The sequence below is a fragment of the Electrona antarctica genome (assembly GCF_951216825.1).
Source record: "Electrona antarctica genome assembly, chromosome: 16".
Taxonomy (NCBI): Eukaryota; Metazoa; Chordata; class Actinopteri; order Myctophiformes; family Myctophidae; genus Electrona; species Electrona antarctica.
In genome coordinates, this window is record NC_136797.1 from 32,467,079 (window position 1) to 32,491,582 (window position 24,504).

The 24,504-nt window shown below is 42.9% G+C and overlaps 2 protein-coding genes across 3 annotated transcripts in view; one reads left to right on the forward strand and one right to left on the reverse strand.

The window, feature by feature from the left end:
- Window positions 1-13,368, forward strand: part of dnm1a (dynamin 1a) — an 84,525-nt gene extending 71,157 nt beyond the window's left edge. Inside the window, exons 17-23 of the mRNA XM_079525109.1 lie at window positions 1,612-1,721; window positions 2,272-2,383; window positions 3,010-3,024; window positions 3,364-3,534; window positions 6,610-6,854; window positions 8,600-8,791; window positions 12,782-13,368. Of these exons, the coding sequence (XP_079381235.1) occupies window positions 1,612-1,721; window positions 2,272-2,383; window positions 3,010-3,024; window positions 3,364-3,534; window positions 6,610-6,854; window positions 8,600-8,791; window positions 12,782-12,812 (876 nt within the window). The 3' untranslated portion in view covers window positions 12,813-13,368. The remainder of the gene's footprint in view (window positions 1-1,611; window positions 1,722-2,271; window positions 2,384-3,009; window positions 3,025-3,363; window positions 3,535-6,609; window positions 6,855-8,599; window positions 8,792-12,781) is intronic.
- Window positions 13,369-15,678: 2,310 nt separating this feature from the next.
- Window positions 15,679-24,504, reverse strand: part of golga2 (golgin A2) — a 31,186-nt gene continuing 22,360 nt past the window's right edge. For both annotated transcript variants that reach the window (XM_079523854.1, XM_079523855.1), the window contains exons 22-27: window positions 24,191-24,279; window positions 23,628-23,865; window positions 23,148-23,309; window positions 22,179-22,285; window positions 20,466-20,658; window positions 15,679-20,040 (exon numbers count right to left, since the gene is read on the reverse strand). In XM_079523854.1, coding sequence (XP_079379980.1) covers window positions 19,766-20,040; window positions 20,466-20,658; window positions 22,179-22,285; window positions 23,148-23,309; window positions 23,628-23,865; window positions 24,191-24,279 — 1,064 coding nt within the window. In that variant the 3' untranslated portion in view covers window positions 15,679-19,765. The remainder of the gene's footprint in view (window positions 20,041-20,465; window positions 20,659-22,178; window positions 22,286-23,147; window positions 23,310-23,627; window positions 23,866-24,190; window positions 24,280-24,504) is intronic.

Sequence of the window (24,504 nt, forward strand, 5' to 3'; positions counted from 1 at the left end):
CTTTGGCTGAATGTTCATTTACTACATGTCCAGAATAAGGATGCTAGGGTTCACGTGGTTAAAGAGAGACAGATGGAGAGAGAAAGCGGGGGGGGGGGGGGGGGGGGGGGGAGTGACAGATAGACAGATAAACTTAGACAGACTGTGTAGGAGATATAGGAGTGGAGCTGGTGTGGCCTCACCGCCCCTATAAATGACATCTGTACTTTGTAGTCTGTGACAAGTGCTTGTTTAGTCTCCTGTATATAGAGGACACCTGGGTGCACTGGTAGCACACTGTGTCTGTGCGTGCGTGCGTGTGTACACATTTGCACGTGTGTACACATTTAGGGGATATGACCATTTGGCTACACAGGTCATAAATCCCATGATGAGAGAGGAGTCTGGTCACATACCCCCCCTATGCGCGGGCAGCACACGCACACACGCACGCACGCACGCACGCACGCACGCACGCACGCACGCACGCACGCACGCACGCACACACACACAGGGTTGGGCAGGGCAAGCTCGTGGTTAGCTAGCCAGATGGCTTTAAGGTTAGTTAGAGACTACGTTCAAACGTGCTGTTTGTACCCAAAAAGGGACCTGTGTGTATTTACAGTGTGTGTGTGTGTGTGTGTGTGTGTGTGTGTGTGTGTGTGTGTGTGTGTGTGAGTTCATGCATCTGTGTGCATGTGTTTTTTGTGTGACTGTGTGTACTACGTATTTATGCAGCTGCATGCGCTTTTTATAATAGAAAGACAAACTGTTTTTGAAACTGATGTATATGTGTAGTTATTTTAACTTCTCACAATAATAAATTAATTACTATACTATATGTACTTTAAGTATACTGTATGTATAAGCTAATAAGGCTATATCTAAATATGACTAAGTATACAGCTGTCTTTACAACAGTAGATTGTATATTATTAAAGAGTTTATTACCTATCTCATGTACGACAACAGAAGAAGTATTTGTTTTCGGTTCCCCCGACATTGTCGCAGCAGTAGCAACAATAGCAAAATAAACTACTGTACAAAAGATCTCCGCCATGCAGGTTGACTACTCAGGGAAGGAAAGAGATATAAAAAGTACATCAATCATAGCATATTGTGCCACAGTACAGTAAAACCTTTGAGCTTTTTACATAGCGTGTTCCCTGATTTATATTTAGCAATATGTCTGGTTGTCATATGGCATGAGTAGTTTTACAAGGGATTTTCTGCAGTGGAACTCACTCACACACACCATGGTGGGGATGGCCTTTCCCTGTTACTCCACATAAACCTTATAGTAGCCTATCCTTTCTCTCTCTCTCTTCCATTCTCTCACAGTTTTGTTTGTACAGTACGTGGAACTACACAAGAGATATTAATTAAGACATTAAATATCTATGTATCTTCTTTGATCAGTGCGTCTATGGGTCCCTCTTAAACCCAAATTTAATTTGCAGTAAGATGGTGTCATGTGCCGAAAATATCAAATCTACAAGCTCGATGAACGAGTTGCATTGTTAACAATTTAATCGGACAACGAAGTAAAAAACAGTCTCTCTCATTCTTTCTTTCTCTCTCTCTCTCATATCACCATGTCTGATGAGTGCCTCTGTCTGTTGCCCCCTGCAGGAGAAAGAGAAGAAGTACATGCTGGGAGTGGACAACCTGAAGCTGAGGGACATCGAGAAGAGCTTCATGTCCAGCAAGCAGATCTTTGCCCTCTTCAACACCGAACAGAGGTCACACACACACACACACGCACACGCACACACGCACGCACGCACGCACGCACGCACGCACGCACGCACGCACGCACGCACGCACGCACGCACGCACGCACGCACGCACGCACGCACGCACGCACGCACGCACGCACGCACGCACGCACGCACGCACGCACGCACACACACACACACACACACACACACACACACACACACACACACACACACACACACACACACACACACACACACACACACACACACCTATAACCATACATGTATGCACCCCATAGACTGAGGCATTGATGTAGCAACAATAACAATAACATGGTACATTAAATGCAATAGAAATGCAATTCTGAATGATCTGCACAGTTTAGAGTTGAAATAAATGTTGCCTCTTCCATGCGTGTGAGTGTGAGTGTGTGTGAGTGTGTGTGTGTGTGTGTGTGTGTGTGTGTGTGTGTGTGTGTGTGTGTGTGTGTGTGTGTGTGTGTGTGTGTGTGTGTGTGTGTGTGTGTGTGTGTGTGTGTGTGTGTGTGTGTGTGTGTGTGTGTGCACACAGGAATGTGTACAAGGACTATCGTCAGCTGGAGCTGGCCTGTGAGACTCAGGAGGACATAGATGGATGGAAGGCATCCTTCCTCAGAGCTGGAGTTTATCCGGAACGTGTGACGGTATAATTTGCTCACACGTGCACACGCACGCACGCACGCACATGCACACGCATGCACACGCAGGCAGGCAGGCAGGCATGCCCTAGACAGAGCGTGGGTCCAAAATGATGAAAGTACAGAGATATATTAATATTACAGAACCGGCCCCCGGTTATATGGACCTGACAAAACGAGTCATTAGAATTGATATTAGAAATGCTGCTCTGCCAGTAGATGCCAGTTATAGGCTACTCCATAATGGAATCTAGCACACATGTAACAACAGACAATGAGAGACAATGAAATCAAATTGCTTGTTTTCACATTGACGGAAAAGGAATCCATGGTCACACACCTTTGATCTCATGAAGACACAGTCTGATACGCTCTCTAAACTCACTGCACTCCGCTGGCAGACTGTCACACATGTACAGTTCATCTCTTTCATGTCAGTTCATGTCTTTTTTTTTGACCTGGTCTTTCACTCAAGTACATGGATGTAGCATATACAGAATGAAATGTGTCCTGTGCTCGATTTCTCATTCAAAAACAAATCTATTTGGATTCAATTTTTTATGCTTAATAATTGTCTTGCTCCTAATTTCTAACTGTTTTTTGTCATCCATTGCTGCGTTTGGACCTTTTAGGAGAAGGAAGGCAAGGTACAGTATATCATTCTAGGCTCTACCATCCTACTGTAGACTCTAAGGCAGTATTATGCGTGTCTTAAGTACCAGGTCTTATTACTTAACTTAAGACCTGGAGGCGTGATCAATGCCATTTGGCTATTCTGAGTGGCCAAACAGCATTGACCACGCCTCCAGGTCTTAAATTAAGTCATAAGACCTGGTACTTAAGACACGCATAATACTGACATCAGTCTACACGGTAGAATGTTAATTTATATTTATAGATATAGATATAGTTATGTACTGTAGACTCTACAGTACATATCTATAAATATAAATGAACTGAAAAGAATCTCCCTCTCTCTCTCTCAGGGTGATGGTGGGGATGAGAATGGTTCAGACAACTTCATGCAGAACATAGATCCTCAGCTGGAACGACAGGTGGAAACCATACGGAACCTGGTGGACTCCTACATGGCCATTGTGAACAAGACTGTCCGGGATCTCATGCCAAAGTGCATCATGTTTCTCATGATCAACAACGTGAGTCTCCACGGCAGGACCCACATGATTGTTAACGCATTTAGACCTGAGGACGATTCTACAAAATGTCTTCTAAATCGTGACAGTTTTCTGAAAAACCCTATGTTTCTATGTCAGTGGTTCTCAAACATTTTCATGCCAAGGACCCCCAAAAATATATGTAATTGGCCGCCGACCCCCATCTGAAAATATGTTGTTCCAGGGACCCCCCCCCCCCCCCCCAGAAGCAAAGATTTGAGTTAAAAACGTTCGCTCTGAAAGTATATTCAAAGATTTGCGCCACATTGTCATAATTTAAAAAAATAGCAGATCTACAAGCTCGTAGCACGGCACCGCGGCACATGAGCTTGTAGATCTGCTATTTTTCAATAGCTAAAGTATAACAATGCTTAAAACACCAAAAGGGGTTCCCGTCCAGAATACCAAACACTAACCCTGGTGTCCCTATTTTGGGCATGTCTTTACAGACACAAGTTCTAGAAGAAAAAAAAAGAAAAGAAAGCCAAGGCCTAGTTGCTTAATTTATAGACATCATACGCTGGTATTGCACAGCAAAAGTAGCTGATCTACAAACGTGTGAGGTGATACTGTAGAATGGCCATTTTAACATTTCGGTAGATTGCACATCTTCTCAGTGTGTGACTGACAGAAAATGTGCAAAGAAAATGGTCTTGACTTCATCCCAAATTGGATGAAGTAAATCATAGTTTTTTCTTAAATGCTTTTCGACAACTGCAAAAAGAGTTGGAATCACATGTATTTTATTTCTTGGTCGTCTGCACTGGTCTCATTTTGTCTGATGGCATCCTGTAACCAAAAGGAAAGATTCTTTGGAAATTGACTTAACTGAAAACAGCCAAGTGAATCTCTCTCCATTTCTCCCTTATAACCTCAGTCATTGCTCCAACATAGATCAATCACGCGCTAATTTGACTCTGGTATGAGTTTACTTGGCAGGCAAAGAGCATAAGCCACGGAGCAGTGGAACACAATGGGCCTCATGCAGCAGCATTCTCTCAGATTGATTTTATATTCTCATTCTTAACATCCAAATTGTTCTTCCCCAGGTGTGTTGAACGATGAATCCTGATGAAGATTAAGAAGTACTAAAATGTTTCACTTAAGTAAAAGTATCAATACCACCGTGGCACCGTCACACTGAACTTTGAGTCTGCCTATGAGGGCGGATTCTGCCAATGCTTTTCATTGGAAACGGAGTGGTTTGTTGCCATTTTCGGATTTACAAAAACTCTCCGTTCCCATTGAAAAGCATTGGCAGATTACTACATGGGTGGCCAATGGCCATGACTAAAATATAAAAAGGCTGCAAGAGTAACTTCAGCACTGTTAAATAAACTGAAACAAAGTGAACATGCAATGGCAAAACATTAACATTTTGTAGGTGTTGGGTGGAATGTCCAAAACGGCTCATTATTATTTTAAAAACGTTTAAAATACTGAAAATGGCCGATCTACAAGCTAACAACGCATTGCATCGCGACCCATTGGGGACTTGTGTAGATTGGCTATTTTTACTACTTTTGTGCGACATTCTTGCAAGAGCGTCACAAAAGTAGGGCGAAAACATAAAAAGCTGAAATGATACAAGGTTTCTGCCCGAGAGGGGGACACGGTAACTAAAGAATCTGAATGCACGCAATATCATGTAAGGCTTTTTATTGGGTTCTGGACCAAACGTATTCCTTTAGTCCAGAAATATAATGATTCAATCATCATAGTTACTCTAAAACATAATATAAACGTAATTATTATATGTTAATTTGGTTTTCCAAGAGTGAGTTGCTGCTGACAAACATAACTGAAGGGACAGGCAGGCACTCATCCAGTATATATAGCAGGCGGCCACTGATTGAGGCTTGAGTGAGCACAGGTGTGATTAGGGATTGAGAGGGAGTGACAGCAGGAGGTGGATGGATCCAATGAATAGGCCAGGGGGAGGGTTGATGTGGCTCACTAGGATGACTCTTTTCTACACTCACTGTATAGTCAAACTTGGCCAAACAGACAAGTGCTCTACTCAGAATTGAAAACACAGTATATGGTCCCAGAACATTCCTTGGAACTAAATCACCAAATGACCAGTTTTACCAAATATGCTACAGTTTACTAGCTGTAGATGATGGATCAGATTATGGTTGATCATGATCTACGACTTCCGTCTTCTAAATCTCTGTGGGACTTATTTTCTTCCTCCCTTTTTTTTGTTTTACACATGCACACGTGCATGCCACACAAACATGCACGCACACACGCACGCACGCACGCACGCGCGCGCGTGCGCACACACACACACACACACACACACACACACACACACACACACACACACACACACACACACACACACACACACACACACACACACACCACATTTACATTACTATGCTTGTGAGGACATCAGCGTGTTAGGACGCCAAATGTTTATGAATGTCATCTTTACATTTTAACTCTATATATAGCCGAAAATAGCTGATCTACAAGCTCCAACCGCGACATAACGCCGGCGCGCAACTAAATATAAATCAGCCAACTCTAACCCCTAACCTCAACCCCTGAATCTGTTCCCAATTGTAAGCCTAATTAAAAAATAAATAAAAATAATAACCATAAACAGAAGTTCTCTTGTGATGACGAAGGACCAGGAAAATGGTCCACACAATGTCTATTTCTCACACTCACCCACCCCATCTCTCTCTCTCTGCATAAAGAGTACTTTCTACTTTTGGTACATTTGTACTTTTACTCAACTACATTTTGAATTCCGGACATTAACTTATAACAGAGTATTTGTATATTGCAGTATTGATACTTTTACTCAAAGTGAATACTTTTTCCACAACTGCTATATCTCACATTCACTCAGACTCACCCACCGGCCATCTCTCTCTCTTTATATCTCCCTTTATCTCTCTGTCTCTGTGTCTCTGTCTGTCTCTCTCTCTCTCTCTCTCTCTCTCTCTCTCTCTTTCTCTCTGTATCTCTCTCTCTCTCTCCCTCTCTCTCTCTGTCTCTCTCTCTCTCTCTCTCTCTCTCTCTCTCTCCCTCTCCCTCCAGACCAAGGAGTTCATCAACGCAGAACTGCTGGCCCAGCTGTACTCGTGCGGGGACCAGGGCACCCTGATGGAGGAGTCCGAGGAGCAGGCTCATCACCGCGACGAGATGCTGAAGATGTACCACGCCCTGCGGGAGGCGCTCGACATCATCGGCGACATCAGCACCTCCACCATCACCACGGCCATGCCGCCGCCCGTCGACAACTCCTGGCTGGAGGTGCGCGGAGGAGGCGGGTCTGGGGGAAGGTAAGGAGATAGATAGCCTCGGTCCCAGCCTTACTCATCTGTGTGAGAGAAAAGTCTGGTCACAACCTAAGGCAGAGAGTGCATAGCCGGAAGTGTCGGGCCGGAACATCCGTCAGATGTATTTCCCCCAGATAATGTCTTTTTCGACCAATCGCAACACTTGTTTCATTCACGGACAACAGACTTGTAAAACGTCAACGTCATTTCCTTGAGCGGTACAAATTTTTATGGTTCAAGAATCACGACTCGAGTAAAAAAAACATTGTCTTTTTCTATCAAAAGATTTCTTTACATAAAACAAATAATAATAACAAAACAAACAAATCTAAGACAAATCCATAATTAAATAAATAAAAAAATAGCCGATCTACAAGTTTGCAACGCGGCACGTAGATCTGCTATTTTCAATAGTCCCGGGGTCTCGACCTGAATAGTTTGGGAACCACTGTTTATTAGGATGCATTGGGCCACAGACCCCCATACTGTAAAGTTACAGTATGGGAGACCCATACTGTAACTCAGAGAGTGTACAAATGGAACCATTTGGTTCCATTTGTACACTCTCTCTAAGTTACAGACCCATAAGGACCCATACTGTACACTCTCTCTGAGTTACAGACCCATAAGGACCCATACTGTACACTCTCTCTGAGTTACAGACCCATAAGGGCCCATACTGTACACTCTCTCTGAGTTACAGACCCATAAGGACCCATACTGTACACTCTCTCTGAGTTACAGACCCATAAGGACCCATACTGTACACTCTCTCTGAGTTACAGACCCATAAGGGCCCATACTGTACACTCTCTCTGAGTTACAGACCCATAAGGACCCATACTGTACACTCTCTCTGAGTTACAGACCCATAAGGACCCATACTGTACACTCTCTCTGAGTTATAGAACCATAAGGGCCCGCTATTTCAAGTATCATTCATTGCTTTGAGAACAACTGATTGGTGGAATGGACAAATTAATTATTGGTGGTAGATGATAGCTGATAGATGACATGTTTAAATATTGCGCAACCATCTGCGCTGGCAAGGATAATAGAGGATAATACAGCCTTGTATGGTAACACTTTGTATAGTTGAAATCACAGATTCTTTCTTTATACTCTGTCCTCTATAAAGACTTATCTTGATTCTTAATTAAGGCATTCTAAAGGTATTCCATTCTCTGCCACCAGGAGTCTGCCACCACAATGCTGTCAAATTATTGCAAACAATGTTCAGTATGTAGTGGATGGAATTTAGCTAGAGGACATCAGATGAGACCATAGACATAATATACGCTGCATTCAAGTCAATAGCAAAATAAAGTGTATCTACCATAAATAAATAAAGTCGAGACACAAAGCCCAAACACACAAAGTCACGGTTGGGAAGCTTCTTCCACCACTGGTGTTGATGCACCGCTCCAATTAACATCAGCGTGTGTTTATCTATGGATGAGACTCCACCTAGACTCCTAGAGGATTATTAGAGCTGTCATTGTCACACAGGTGTTAGGAATTGATCAATTAGGCCAGCCCTAAAATCAGTCTGATGGTGGAAGGCTGATACATGTAAGTGCTATCATTTTAATGCTGCAGCCCATTTAATAAAGTATCATGTTCCATATACGTTGTATTATGCTCTGTTTGAACATGTATGTGTGTGTGCGACCACAAATGGCAAATAAGCCCCCTTTTCTCTCTCTCTCTCCCCCCCCATCTTCTTGTTTCTACGCTTCTCTGTCCAGGTCTCCAGCCACTAGTCCAACTCCAAGCAGAAGGGCTCCACCGGGCGCCCCAGCCCGTCGTGGACCACCTCCTCCAGCTGCAGGGGGACCAGTACCACCAGTCCCCTCTCGCCCGGGGGCTTCTCCTGACCCCTATAGTGCCCCACCCAATGTACCCTCCAGGCCTAACCGTGCGCCCCCAAGTGTGCCCAGGTAAGGTGGACGTTTTAAAAGCTCTTCCAAACACAAAATGTTCCCTCTTGACACCAGCATGAATCCCAGTCCGCTTTAAAAAAGGCACCTTTTCAGACTCTCACTGCCCACAGAGATTAACTGAACCAGAATATGCTGTTAACCAATTTCAACCTGGCGACCCTATTCTAATCGTCAAAACATTGAAAACTTTGAGAAAATAACAGATCTGTACAAGATCACAGCGCATCGAATCACTATGCGTTTGTGAGCTTGTAGATGTGCCGCTTTCACAAACCACATGAACCCTAGCATCCCTATTCTGGCAAAAATAGTCGATCTACAAGCTCACAATAGCCTATAGCTTGTAGATCGGCAATTTTTGCTGAAGAGAATTGGTGAGGTAGTGGAATAGGGTTTAAGTGGTTAAAAATCTAATGAGTGAATATCATGATGAGGTTTCCAAGCTGAATGTGACTCTCTGTTGCTAAGGGGGATGTGAAGACACGAGGAGGAAGGGGTGAAGGAAGGAGGTAACTGAATGTGGAGCGCTATAGATGTGATAGAGGCTACATACAAACAGATCAATAGAATAGTAGATGCACTAGCTCTGAATAGGTACAGTAGATAGACAGACAACTGATAATGACTACTGGATCGATTGATTAATTGTTAAATAAACTAAGGTCTTTAATAGTTTGTGTTAAAAATAAAGAAGGGAAAATGGGGTTTTGGTGTGTGTTTGTCCGATTGTCCCCCTGCTAATCAACCTCCCACACTGGATTGGGGTCAGTCTAAAATCCTGCAAGCCAATAAACCACTTTGAGTGCACCCACTTGTGCTTTCATGCCAGGACCCAACCTTTCAACCATCACTAACACACAATTTTCTACCTTCATTCCTGTTTTAACACTAAATGTCAACGGCATCGGAATTTGCTGTGAGGGGAGCTTTGTTTGCAGGACACTCCAGTATTCTTGTCCATCAACTATTTCAGTTCACTGGCTTGAAGCCACTGGTAGTGGCTTCATCTGAATAATATTGAAGTTAGTAGGGTGACTTTATGATGGATAAGGAGGGAAAAAAGTGAGGCTTTGCTATATCTGCTATTGTTTCTGTTGGTCCGTTTGTCGGTGTTTTGCACTGCTAACATTCGCCTTGTGCTAATTTGCCTGTGATTGTGAGCTAACATTTTGACTGATGCAGTTCCCATGCAGTCTGGGTAGTGGCTTGCCTTCTTACCGTAGGACACATGCATGTCGCTGTTCAACGCTCTCTCTCACAAACGTATAGCCTGCCCTACAACACAGCGTGCAGACATAGTGTCCATGTTATCACTTGGAGTTACTACAGAGTAAAGACCTCAGTGTTAATGTATCCATTTGTAACTCTGAGAGCATACACATTTTGAACCACATATTACATTTGGTATACTTTGTATACTAGTAAGTCTCCCTACTCTTCCATTGAGAAATGTAGACACTTGTGTAGGGTAGGAGGACACCTACTGGTTGACAAGTAGTACTGCCTGAATAAGCTCATAAGAACATAATCTGAGTTCCTAGAAGTTGAACGTGTGGCAATAAATCAAATAAAATAAAGTTTATGTTTTGTGTTGCCCACGGTGCTCTACAATAGAACCATTTGATGTGGCCACTTGACACCTCCAGTGAGGCTGATGTGTGTCAGGGCCTATAAATGCCATATATCCAGGTTTGAATCCTGGGTACAAATTAAGGCCTGCAGCTTTTAACACAGTATTTTACTGTGCAGGTTTAAACCAGTGGTTCTCAATTTCTTTCAATTTCAAGGACCCCCAGTTTTGGGTGCATTAGGCCATGGACCCCCATTACTCTTGAGTAGGCTACCATTTGTACTCTCTCAGAGTTACAGAACTGTGAGGGTCTGTTAGGTTCGTAACTATCAATTTGGCTAGGGACCCCCTGGAACCCCCTCAAGGACACCTGGGGGTCCCCACCCAGACCCCACTTTGAGAGAACCACACCTCACCTCAATAAAAAACTTCACCAGAACATTTTCCCAAGTCGGTGACCAAGTCAAGTTTTCCTGGATTCCTTATTGGTCCTGAGTGAGAGCTGAGCATCCACGTGACATGCATCTTTTCCTGCACTGTAACCTGTTTGTTTGTTTGCACTTCTCCTCTTCCCTCTCCTTTTCCATCCTTCTCTCCCTCACCACACCTCTGTCCCACCACTATGGCTCCTCTTTCAGAATCAATATAACTGACCAATGAAGACTAACGTTTATGGTACGTTGGGTACTACTCACCACCATTATCATTGTCATCATCACCACCTTCCTCTTGCTTTCTCCTAGGGTACGGTCACACACACGTGACGTGCCGACGGCACACGAGAGAATTTGCTTCAAAGACAGTTGTAATTTGACACGAGGCATGTGACATGGGCTGTGTCCTAAATCACTCGCTCATTCACTACTCCCTGCTCCCTATATAGGGAGTTCTATGTAGGAGTGAACTCATTGGCCAAAGCATTTCAGACACTACACAGGTCATGGTGATGTCGGTATTTTTCTTTCCGTGCAATGCCCATGATGGTATGTAGGTTTTTCCGATAGTGACCATTGGTTGAACCCTACTTTTCACAATGCATTGTGGCATTCATTTAGTCCATTATATTAGGGTTTAACAATGATCACCATACATTTGGACATCACCACAAAATGGCCTAATCACTATATAGTGAGTAGGGAGTGATTGTTGAGTGACACGACCAGGTTGCTTCGCACCCCATGGACGTGTTTAATTGGCACGCTTGTTGTGACCGTACCCTGAATCAGGCTTTAGAGGACTCCCATCCGCTGCATGGTCATTATTACTCTCTCATTCTTCCTTTCTTCTCTCAGAGCGCTGCCTTTTCCAGCAGTGCTGCATGGGCAAACACGGCTTACAGAGGGATTCATGTGATGTGGAAAAAGCCCTACTGTCAACATTTTGTCAGCTGCTTACGCTACTAGCAAATCTAAAACCTGACTGTGGTTAGACGAGTGGGAGGTACTGGCAGGTGAAAAGAAGCGGCAGATGACTTCATGAGTATCAGAGGAGACACGTGGTTGTCTACTTACTACACCCTCCCACATGACCAGCTGTAGGGGGTTAGCAGTGATGGTCGCTCACATGAGGGTAACAAGTGGGAATTGGCACAATGACTAATCTGGGATAAAAATACATTTTGACAAATTAAAAAATACATTGTGCATACATGTCCAAAACTGTTACTTTTCATGATTCAAATTAACGCTGTAAGTAGGGCATTGATTTAGGAAAAAACACAAAGTTAAAATATGCAGATAAGAGGTTTCTGCCCGACAACGGTTATTGTTTCCATCCTTAACCCGTCTGTAAGCTGTGTGCTCGCTTTACTGTAGGAGCTGATAAAGAGCATGTCTTTTATCTATTAAAAGGGCATCGTGGGTCCATTTGAGAACGTTTCATGGTCTTTCTATATGCAAAACCACAGTGCCTTGAAGCACATACTGTACAAATAATGAACAAGCATACAAATGATACCACACACACACACACGTGCATCCTCATGTATCTCTTCCCAAATGTTTGTTTAATGTGCTTTAATTGGGCCCACAGTTCATAAATGATAACAATAAATACATGGCACTGTAATAAAAACAAACCAAAAAAGATCATGGCATCTGAAAATTGAACAACACTGCCCCCATTTGGCTTGACAGGCATACTTGCACTGTGGCTGTATTTTGAATCCCAAACCAGGGGGGGGGGGGGCGGTGGTGGTGTACTGTGTGTCTCTACATGGTAGCACTTTTAACAGTACGCAGTACTATACAGTGGCGCTATATGCAGTTTTTCCTTCCTATAGACCTATACAATTGCAACCCTTGAGAAGAAAAAAAAACCCTTCCCTAAATGCATTCCCTTCCTCTCCTCTGTGTCCCTGTCTGTCTCTCTGTGTGTCCATTTGTCCCTGTCTCTCTGTGTCCATTTGTCCCCGGCAGTCGGAGACCACCGCCTTCTCCCACGCACTAGTGCTGCGAATCCTCCCCATCCTCCCTGAACCACCACCTGTCCAACCCCACCCCTGGATGAGAGGTTATGGACACACAGCGGCACCTACCTGCTGCTCTCCGCTACTACACCAGACCACAGCTGGCTCCCTTCTCCTGCTCTCCCGTCTGTCCTCAGCCATGTATCCCCCCCCTATCTTTCACGAAGACAACAGACACTATACACTCACAGACACATGCATGGAAGATATACACACATACAGTCTTACTTGAAATGAATGGAGAATACTGAAACACAAAGAACAGTACAGTACTGTATATACACAATCATACATATGCATACACGCCGACACATGCAAGAAGTACAGTATGTGCATACATTTAGACTACTGTATAAGGGGAATGAATTTGCACACTTGGCATGAACAACACTCAAGGAATACTTGATACTACTACACAGTATATGCTGTGTATTATTTCATATATTTAAAATGAGTATTCCTGGCTGCTAAATCTCTGCTCTCTCAAGAGTGATTGTTTCTTTCTTTCTTTCTATATACATTTTCCTTTTGATAATTTTGGATGTTGATTGTCTTTTCATTCTCTCCAGAGAGGTGATGCATTATCTAGCCAAGCTTGCAATACGAGATAACTGCATCTTTAAAACACAGTGTTCTTTTAATTGTTGTTAAATGAGTTTGGTTCCCGATCAGTGACGATGGTCCCCAAAACCACAGATAGGAGACTTCTGTACTTTGTTTCATATGCCTTGCAAAAAAAGGGACAGCAGCCTTTGTAGTTAAAAGCAAACAGTCAAAGAGAAACGATGTGCTCTATACATTTCAGCAATGAATGTATGCAATGTATCAAACTGGCGTCTCCTCACTTGTGGCTTTGGGGCGAGCTCTCTCATTTTATCCGTCCGTTAATAGTTCATCTAAACCCTTGGTTTGTTTTCTTTCCCCCCCGTCATGGAACAGCCGACCAAACAAGGGTGGCCCCTCTCGCCCCGAGAGCCCCCTGCCACCATTCGACTCCTAGAAGACCCCCCCCCCCCCCCAACACACACACACACACACACACACAGTCACACACACACACCTCATCTTTTTTTATTAGCTCATCCACCTCCCCCACCACCACCCTTTCCAGCCCATATATACTGTGAAATAATGGCGGCTGCTCCATCTATCTATCACCCACCCATTCACCTCACCAAGACTCCATGCGAGGAAGACTAAGTGGAATAAGATGGAGTACTGTGTTGGAGTTAGTCCACAAAGCTTCTTTTGAAGTATCAGGACAAGTAAGGGGTGGTGGGGGTATCTCACCCTCTCCCTCCTCACCCTGGAAGGGAAGAGCGACCATCTTTGAAACTGCACCTTTGCCGCTGTCGCGCAAGGCCTTACTGTAAAAGGGCCAACCCATTCTTGAGCTGAACTGTGTTGTAATATTGCTGTTTTTCAGTTAAATGGCCCAAGAAATGTATTTAAGTAACTGTAGCCACGCAGAGCAATGTAAACTTCTTTGTAATCATCTTTGGTGAACAGACAACATGCTGCATTGTCTGTGTTAGCGTTGCAGCACCTATGCAATACCGCTGCAATGAGGTTTCCCTAATTCAGTCAGTGTACATACATCACCAAAAATAGAGCCTCCAATGGCATGTCGCCTCCTCTCCTCTGCTCCCATACTTTAAAGCAATTTACTACCCTATTCATGTTACTGCAGTACCATAGCGAGGCGGGACTTATTTAGAATGTGCAATATGTCCTTATCAGATGGCTGAGTGACAGCTGTCTGTCAATCATCATAACAGACTCAAGAGTAAATATTCTGTTTGAGCAGCAGGGAGGACTGATGCCAGAGGACCTCTCCCAATATGTAATATGCTTCTGAATTTAATTAAACGTGGTAATGGGAACTCTTGCACATTTGGGCATGAATCAAGACCTGCTGTATTATCTTACCTTTTCTATTCTTTCTCTCCCTTTTTTTGTCTTTTCTTCCCTCATTTAGTGGTCACGGGGGTGAGTGAGAACAGTGACTTACCTAAACAATGATAGTCTATGCATAGAAGCTACCTAAACTCTTAACATGCTCCCAACAATTCACCCGCCCGCCCACCCCACTCTGTTCTCTGTCATTGTGGTTGCTTGTATTCTATGACCCTTGTTCATGGTGACGGAAATCAATAAATGTAACTCCTCCCCATCAACAACAAACATCACATCTGTACCGTTGATTAATATCACTGTCATCAACCACCCCTAACCTACACCATCTCAATATGACCCTTTTGAGTCTTAGTAATCCACTGTTGTGACAAAGTATAATCTACTTCTAATTTAAGAGTAAATAGTTTATCATGGAGACATATCTTAATGTGTGTGCTTATGTATATGTGGTGCATTATATGGAACATGTGCGTCCACTGTCTAGAGAATTTAGTCATGTATGAAATTATTTAATAAATTATGAGTAAATGTGTATGAAAATACAAAATAAAAATGCAAAAAAGCTACATATATAAACATGGACAGTATATGGGAATTGGCAAGGAGAAAAGGTCTCGTTTCCCTCTGTACTGTATGTGTTCTGAGATGGGTATTGAATGTGTGTATTCTGTTCCGCAGCAGCAACCAGGCCCTGTATCTGATACAAACATACTTTGCCCCTCAGGGCTGCTGTGCTTTGTTCACACATTAAAGGATTCAGTGGTGATGGAGATTTCTGAGAAGTCTTGTTTTCTTTGGCAGGGATCTTCAACAGTGGGTCCTGGTTAGCCCAAAATATCTGATCTAAAAGCTTTGGTGTAGGGGTACTGTATGTATGAAAAAGTACTATGTATACTACACGGACAAATGTCCAAAAAACATCCAACAAAGTTCAATTTACTCAGTTTTATTCGACAGAAGGGAAGAAAAATCTTGAGAAAAAAATAATCAAATCTGAATTTTCCTGTCAGAAGCCGTCTTCTATAAAACAGGCTCATCGGGACAATCCTTCATTGCCTTCCAACAGTCACTTCTACATTACATTAAAACTGATTAGTCGAGATACTTATTCCAAATAAATATTAGATTCTCTTTTAGTTAACCTTTGTATTAAATCAATCACATCCAGTCTGCAACTCCCAAGCCTCCTCTACATTGTCCATGTGCCCTGCCCCCCCACGACTCGGCACTCGCGAAGAGACACACGTACATGCAGTTGTAGTTCACGCTGCTATAGCCACACACCAGGCATAATGAATATACATTATTATACACAGTTACAGTATGTACACCACCTCTTTTACAGTATAGAGACAATAAATGCTTTATCTGCAGCTCCTCAATCTCTCTCTCTCTCTCACACACACACACACACACACACAGCCAACGGTAAATGTTGGGAAGTGAGGAAGATAATCATTTTAACCGTTTTATTATGTCACCGCCCCACCAACAATACTATAAAATATTTTATATGAATTTTTTGGTTTGACCACTCCCCAAAAACAAGGGAAAAAAGAAAAAGTATTCCATAGCATGTTTAAAAAAGAAAAAAGTTAGAGCACTAAGAAATTAAAAAAATCTACAATGGTGGTCGATTAATTAATAAACCACCGTGCTGCTCAAAGTGCTGTGGTTTAGGGTAGGCCTAGCATTGCTGATGCCTGGTTTATAAAAGCTCACAATGTGTCAAGTGTGAGACACCCGCACTCAACTGAACTAAGTATAACACAGGCATTACTCAAAGTAAACAAATCACCTACACCACATTACATGCACATTTCCTTGACAATGCAAGTCAGATCTCACAAACATACAGTACAATATTTGTAAATATCACAGCCATTTTCCTCTAGTTATTTCTATGGTAATGATTGACCAAAAGGTGTATAGTTTAATAATCAAATAGACCCGGTATTATTTTTGAAGGATACATTTTAAGGGAGGAAATACTTTAAGGGAACAAAATAAAAAACTGTTGGATTGAAGAGCCACGTTACTGAGAAGTGAACGTTCACCTAAAATAACCGATTTGAAAAATCGCTTGAAAATCAGCTATTTTCAGTGAGTGACACCATCGTAGTAATGATGAAGTATAAAATTAGGCTTCAACACCCTAATATATCCGTACATTCACCAGTGGCATAGACCAGAGGCTCTCTAAAAACAGAGGCCGCTGTCAACAGAATTGGCAAAACTAAACCGATACCTCTGCATCATGAACAAAAGGAAACATGTCATTTAAGAATTCACATACTGTACGTTATTCCTACAGTAGGCTATATGGTGCATGTCTGGTACGTCCAGTCCACGTGACGTTTGTGAAAATGAACCGTCCCCAAAATACATCAATTCTGAAAGCTGCAGTCCATAACTTCGTTTGTGGTATTTTAAGTAGAGTATGTTAATTCATTAGAATGAAGACAACTACGGTGGTTGGAGGTGGTCTCCCTCCTCTATCGAGACATCGTTTTAGATCCTGTGGTCAGGTTAATTGGCTCAACGGTAGGAATGTCAGCACTCGCCCAGGGGAAACCAGGTTAAAATCCTGGCAGGTAGGCCATGAAACTTATGGATTGCAGCTTTAAACAGAGTGGTGCCCCTCCTGTTACTTTGCTTCAGCTTACTGCTAATATTTACACCCCAGTGCACACACTCACACACACTGCATACACACTCACATTTCATTAACTTCACTAATGAAGCATGTCTTCAATTGGAAGCCTCAGCCCAGGTGTAAAACACAACGACATCATAGGATTCCCCATCGTCCTCCATAGATATCTACCAACTAGAACATCTCTATGGCAGAACAGCTGCTGTGACAGCTAGATATGACGGTTATGATGAGAAGCTTTGTACAGATTTAGTGCAATCATATCTATTATCTAATAGAACTACAGAAAAAAAGAACAGGTGCAACTGCACGCACGCACGCACACACACACGGCAATGCACTCACAGAGTCCAGTTGTAAAGTATGTGCAGTAAATTATCTCTGATGTCGAACTAGACGTAAGAGGATAAAGAAAATTGGCTCTAAAGTGACTATGATAAGTAACGCAATAAAACGTCAAGACCCCATGGAGTGGAAATTAGAGAGAAAAACCAAACAAAAACCCAAGAGAGGGACACCCTTCATAGTCTGAATGTGAATGTTAACTTGAGTTATGGTGGAAAACATTGTGAGCACTAGTCCTCCTCAGAAGCACGAGACTTGAACCCCAGCAACCCAATTCTGGAGGGGAACATTCGGCAAAAATGGCACAAGCTCACAAGCTTGTAACGTTTGTGAGCTTGCTATTTTTGGCTTCGAGATTTGGTGTAGACGGAAAAAAGCGGTACAAGTACAGTTGACTTGCAACTCAAGTCTGTTTCACTAAGACTAGAGGGTTTAAGAGGTTAAGTGACAAATTCTAATTCCAATTCCATGGAATCTTTAAAGAGTGTCCATCCCCTCAACCAATGAAAACTGATCTATTGGAGAATTTGGTGGACCCCTCCCTCCCTCCCTCACTCCCCCTCAAACTCCAGACAATTACAGGACGTCTCATAAATAAACTTGAAAAAACAAAAGAAATAAACCATAATTTAACATGTAATTAACAGTACTCACTGTGAATTAGATAATGGGTGGGTACATTAATAGCAGGTTCAGTACCCAATCTGTCTACATACCTCGCACCTTCCTGATTCATACTAGCCACAGCTCTTCAGAGTGTAGAGACCGAGCCGTAGCGTGCGCTCACACTATGAATATCATATAATTTGTGCTAAGCTCCTTTTCAACATTGATCTTGCGCTGTGTTTCCCAGCTGGGGCTATAAGCACAAACTCACTCTTCACGTCCACTTCGCCCTCTCTCTCCCCCTCTGTACCACACAACCTTTATCATCCTCCTTGCATGCCGGAATTATACTTGGTTGCGTGCTGAAAATAGCAGATGTGCGAGCTTGTAGATTTATGCCAAGGCGAAGAAGGTGGAAGCTTTCCTTCAAGACGGCAAAGTGAATGCTATAGTTGAAAGTTGAGAAATGATCTCTTGAGAATTTCCCGGAACACCCTACACAACAAGGCTCTCCCAGTTTCCCAAGCCAATCAGGCAAATTAGCTGGTTGGCATATTACAGGTTAGAGAAAGCCAAGTCACAAGACGTGGATACAATGAGGTCTTTGTTTTTATTTTTAGATATTTTTAGAGCATCATTTTATCATGTATTACACTGTAATATTATACATAAATAGAATATATACAAGCTCACAATGAGACACATTGTGAGCATATATATCTGCTATTTTTGGCACGCAACTATGTATAAATCAGGCTTTAGTCGTCCTGTCTCATGAACACACAGCCTCATCACACACATTCGAGTAGATTGAGATTAACTTTGTATACATTCAAATGTTATATTCTTTTTGGCAGGTTGGCAATAAATGTTTAGTGTAACAGAGATCTGAACCTGAACGAACACACACTGCACACAGACATGCTGTTAATTCTCAGACAGCTCCAACTATTGGGGTGAGGGGCAGAAGTTATACCCTCTTTATTGCACTCATGTATTAGAAGGGGAGAGAAGGGAGGGGGGCGGTGGAGAGGGTAGTAAATTGAATGGAGGAATACTGATTATCTCTTCTCTTGTAACGGCTTCACTGATAGGATATTGGAAGGTTCCAACCACGCAAAATGGGGGGGAAACAATAGGAAGCAACAAAAGTTATAGAAAACTCTCACACTCACTCATGTCATACAGTCACGGACAAGGAATTTCAAAGGAATTTGGTCAAGGCCATTAACCTATTTGTGAGCAACCAAGGGTCATATTACCAGTGATGAATTCATGAGCAGTATGACCCATAAGCTCGTACAAAAAAGTAGTATGTGTTGATTGGTTCCGAAAGACCTAAAGACTTCTCAACACAGACATCAGCCCTACAGTAAGCCGGCCCAGTAGCACGCCTGTCCCGTCTCTCTCTCACACAACCAGGATCTTAACTTCATCCTGTTCATCGGGCCGGTAGAAGAAGGGGATGCAAGGGTTCTCCCCCAGGAACGGGGGTGCACGCGGGGCTCCCTGGGGGTTCTGGATCTCCTGCAGCAGCTGCATGATCTGCCTGGCTGTGCCGTCCTCCTCGGGGCCGGCGGCCTGAGAGTCGGCGGGAGCCAGCCCGGTCGACGACGACGACTGTGGGAACGCGTTGGCCTCCTCACCTGGGGTGGGGTCCGTGAGGGGGATGACCTCCATGTGATCTACAGTAGAGGGGAAAAATAGAAATAAAAGAGGTCGTCGCTGTGTCGGGCAGAGATCTTGTACGGTATGTCCTTGTGCTTACATCTCATAATTCAGTTGAATCCATCGGAACAATTTTCATACAAGCTCAAATTATTTTCATTGGTTAACAAATAGCATTGATTTACACTTTTTTTTAAAGAAATATAAAGACCGGTAGCAATAAATGTTATCCAAACAAGAGAGATAACTCATACAGGATAAACAAGTGAAATTAGGAGTGATGAAACAAAGCAAAAATTGGAAGTGATACATGATAAAATATTCTCCATTAATACATAAAATTTGTATCTTGACCTGAACACGTATTTAACACATGTAGCAATGATTACTATTAGAATATAGATATTTTAACTAAAAACACATGACAAAGGAACTGACATACCTGCTCCGTCGACTGCATTAAGCTCTGTGCACGTGTGCGGCAGGTGCTCTGCGTGCGTGTGCTCCTCCCCGAGGGGCAGCAGGTCAGGGTTAACTGAGCTGGTGTTGGCCAGAGTCCCGGTGTAGCGGCTGTACCAGTCGTTCCGCTCCGCTACCAGCCTCATCACCAGGTCCTGAAGCTCTGCCAGCTTAGCCTAATGGGCCAGGGAGGACCAGGTCAGAGACACAGTGGGGCAGAACGTCAGTTAACAACATTTCCATCCATGTATTGTATACTCGTCTTATATTGTTTTCTATTGATTAACGTTCGAGATCGCGCTATACTACTGTCTACCAGCGTCTGTGTCTAGGTGATAAACCGGAAGTGGTTGGTCCGTCGATAAAAAGGTTCCCCCTCATTGACTTGACACCCTTTTATCTCGGAATCTAATCCCACATTACGGTTCTAATCAAAACAAGCTTTATTTGCGGCCGATTCCAGTCGCTGGTCGCGGTTAAAAAAATCTTGTGGGCAGGTCACTGAGGATGCCAGTGTGACCCTTGAAAGCAGGACAGAATCTGTCATTTTACACTACTTGTGTGCAAATCTTTGAATATATATATTTTTTAAAGCGAACATTTTTTACTAAAATCTTTGCTTCTGGGGGTCCCTGGAACAAAAAAATTTTTAGAAGGTGGTCTGCAGCCAAATACATACCAAGTAAAGTTAGTGTTAGTAAAAAGCAGGTAAAAGAGTAACATTTGAGCAGACTAACATCAGTCACTCTACCATCTCCGCCTACAGGAAATACGTTTGCTGCGACCAGGGGACCCGTTTCTGAATCAGTCTATAGTGCACTTATGAACTTCATGCAGTACTTCTCGTCAACCAGTAGGTGTCCTACCAGCACCAGGATCTACATTTTCTCAACAGCAATATACAGCCACTGAACATGTACTAGTTATTTTGTATTAACATACTCTACCATACACGTTTATCCAAACAAAATGCAGATGACTTGCCATGGAATGGCGTTGTCAAAGTACTGATACCTATTGCTAGGCATTTTAAGAAAGAGCCTTTTGTCTCTCTAGGAACAACAAGCATAGTTCTCTTCCTCTTTTCTTATACAGCTGTGATGAAACAGAGCAGCCATTGCCAAAAGAAAGAACAATGTCAGAAATTATATAAGTGAGAAAGCGATATATGAAAGAAGATACAAAGATGTCATGTAGCTGCAATGCCAAGTCCCAGATATTATCTCAAGAGAAAACGGGGGGAAAAAAATAATCTAGCTATTAAGTTGAGTCTGTTGCAAGTCTATTTTTAAATTGCTTTGTGTTACATGTTGTGTTAAATGTTAAATGTTTCTCCATTATTGTGGCCCGGGCGATTATTATAATTAATAAGATAATTTAACATTGCAAAAGACGTTGACTCAGATCTCTGCTGAATGCAACAAATTTCCCCTCCGAAAGAAAACTACCAACTTCAATACTTTAACTAACCAACCAGTGTTTTGAAGCACTGCAGCTAACGGTCAGGGGAATGACACAGCAAACAATCTTGCCGACCACGAGTGGAACAAGGGGACACGCTGAACAAGGCTATTTGTGCTCATGTGGTATGCGTTCTTCTAACCATTCGGCTATCTGGTCACCCGGTGACAGAGTCTAAAGTGTAGACTCTGTTTCTCTAAAGCCTAGACTCTGTAAAAGATACTGATGAGAGTACCTTCATCTCCTCCTTGTCCTGGGCCAACATACTGATGTACTGCTCCTTTTCCTGGTGTTTCTGCTTCATTATGGCCCGCTGGTTCTGGTACAGTGCTATGTATTCTCCTGTCAAACAAACAACAAAAAAAACTGTCTATATACAAGTGATTGTTCATGCAAATTATGTGTCACAGGGCAGTGGCAGCGGTGGCCGAACGGATTGCAGAGCGGTCTTGATACCGGAAGGTCGCCAGTTCGAATCAGCGGTCCGACACGTTAAAATTACCACCGCTGAAGTGCCCTTGAACAAGGCATTGAACCACTACGATGAAATGTGTTCTATGAGCAGGGCCTGGCTGGAAACAAGTTCTTGAGCTTAGCCCAGATACCCTGGGTAAATATAGTAATCATTTAATTTAATTTCATTTCATTTCATTTAAATGTTCCTCCTCACAAAGTGAGAAATCCCTTGCTATACTGCACATTTACAAGGCTTTTTAGTTTTATTCAGTTAAGAGTAAATCTGTATCTAATTTTCCCAAAAGATCACGATTTTGTAATGTTGCAGTGCTGAAAGGAAGTGATCAACTTAAAACCGACAGCCTCTAACGTGTGTCACCATTACCTGTCCTATAGCACTGGTTCGCGACCGATTTGTGGGTCACAGACACATTTTTATGTGTCCCTTGATTTTTGGTTTCCTACATTTTTTAAGTTTATTATTATTATTTCAAAACATTTAAATAAAATAAAAAAATCAGATGGTTTCAGTAATTTCATGAAGAAATCAAAGAAAAATCTAAGAAATTCCATAAATGAGAAACATGTTCAAGAAGCAGTGAAAATGGCCTATCTACAAGCTCACACACACGGCACAAAGTGACACATTGTGAGCTTGTAGATCGGTTATTTTCAATAGTTTGGATCCCGGGCAAACCTCTAATCTTACCTTTGGCTCACAGGGCTAAAACGTTTTGGAACCACTGACCTATGGTGTCCGTCTCGCCAGAGAGCTGGATGCAGCGGTGCTCCAGCTCCTCCACCCGCTCCTTCAGGTCGGCTTTCTCCTGCATGAGGGAGGTGAAGCGCTTCTGGAGCTTCTCCATGGCTGCCTGCAGGGCCTCGTGCACTTCTACTGGCACGCCTCCTTCTGGACAGGGGACAGCGGAGGAGAAATCCACTCAAAGTGAGTGCCATGGACGCAAGGGGTGCCTCAGAATTCTTTAATAATATTTGGAATGTATCAATATCACGTCAGTTTAACCACTTTCAACTTTGTGAAACGGACCCGAGTTGTACTGTACTTGGTGCGATCTTTTTCAGCCTACAGTACACAAAGTTACTTCACCAAAAATAGCAGATCTACAAGCTTGTAGAGCCGTGGTGAATGTTCCACCCAGATATAAACAAAGTTTAAAAAAAGGTTGATCAACAATAATTTGGCTACACCCTAAACTATTCCTCTCACCATAGTGTTCATGGCCGTGGTCACACTGATCGTGTTGTTCGTGACTGTGCTCGTGTTCAGGGTGGTAGTGATGGTGGTCACTGGCCTCCTGACTGTGGTGCTGGTGCTCTGGGCTGAGGGCTTTGGCCTCGGCCTGGTGGCGTGCTTCCATGTGGAGCCTGTGTTCTTCCTCCAGATGCCTCATGGCCTCATCCCTCTCTGCCTCCACCTGGGCCAGAGCCCCTCGGATGAACTCCTCCTGGATGGAGAGACGGAGAAGAAGAGTTTAAAGAGAGAGTCAAGTGGGAAAGATTAACAGGAAAAACAGAGAAGGTGGGCGGAAGGGGAATATGGATTGAAGATAAAAACTAAAACTTATATATACACACACACACATATATATATATATATATATATATATATATTTGACTCCTGACTCTTACTAGTAGTTCTGAAACACAATGTGACATGAATGCCAACTTCAAGCTTGACTTTTCATGCAACCCAGAAGTGTCCAGATGTAAGATTTATACTAAGGAAAGCTGTGAGGGATCCCTAATACGTGACATTTAGCCTAGACTTACCATTTCTTCTCGACTATCAAAATCGTCAGGGATAACTATGGAGGAGATTTTTGGGCTCTCCTGCAAGGATTGACTCTCAACTCCATCTCCTAGAAAACAAAATCACAAACAATTATTGACCGACACTGACACCGTCCCACTGGCTAATTCAGTGGCTCTCAAAGATTGTCATGATCTGTGTCAAGATTTGTCATCATTTTTTGAAAATAGCCAATCTACATTACATTGCGACTGACGAGTTGTAAACTCGATAAAATAGGGCTTAAGTCTTTAACCCATTTTGGGCGGGAACCCCTTTTGGTGTTTTAAACATT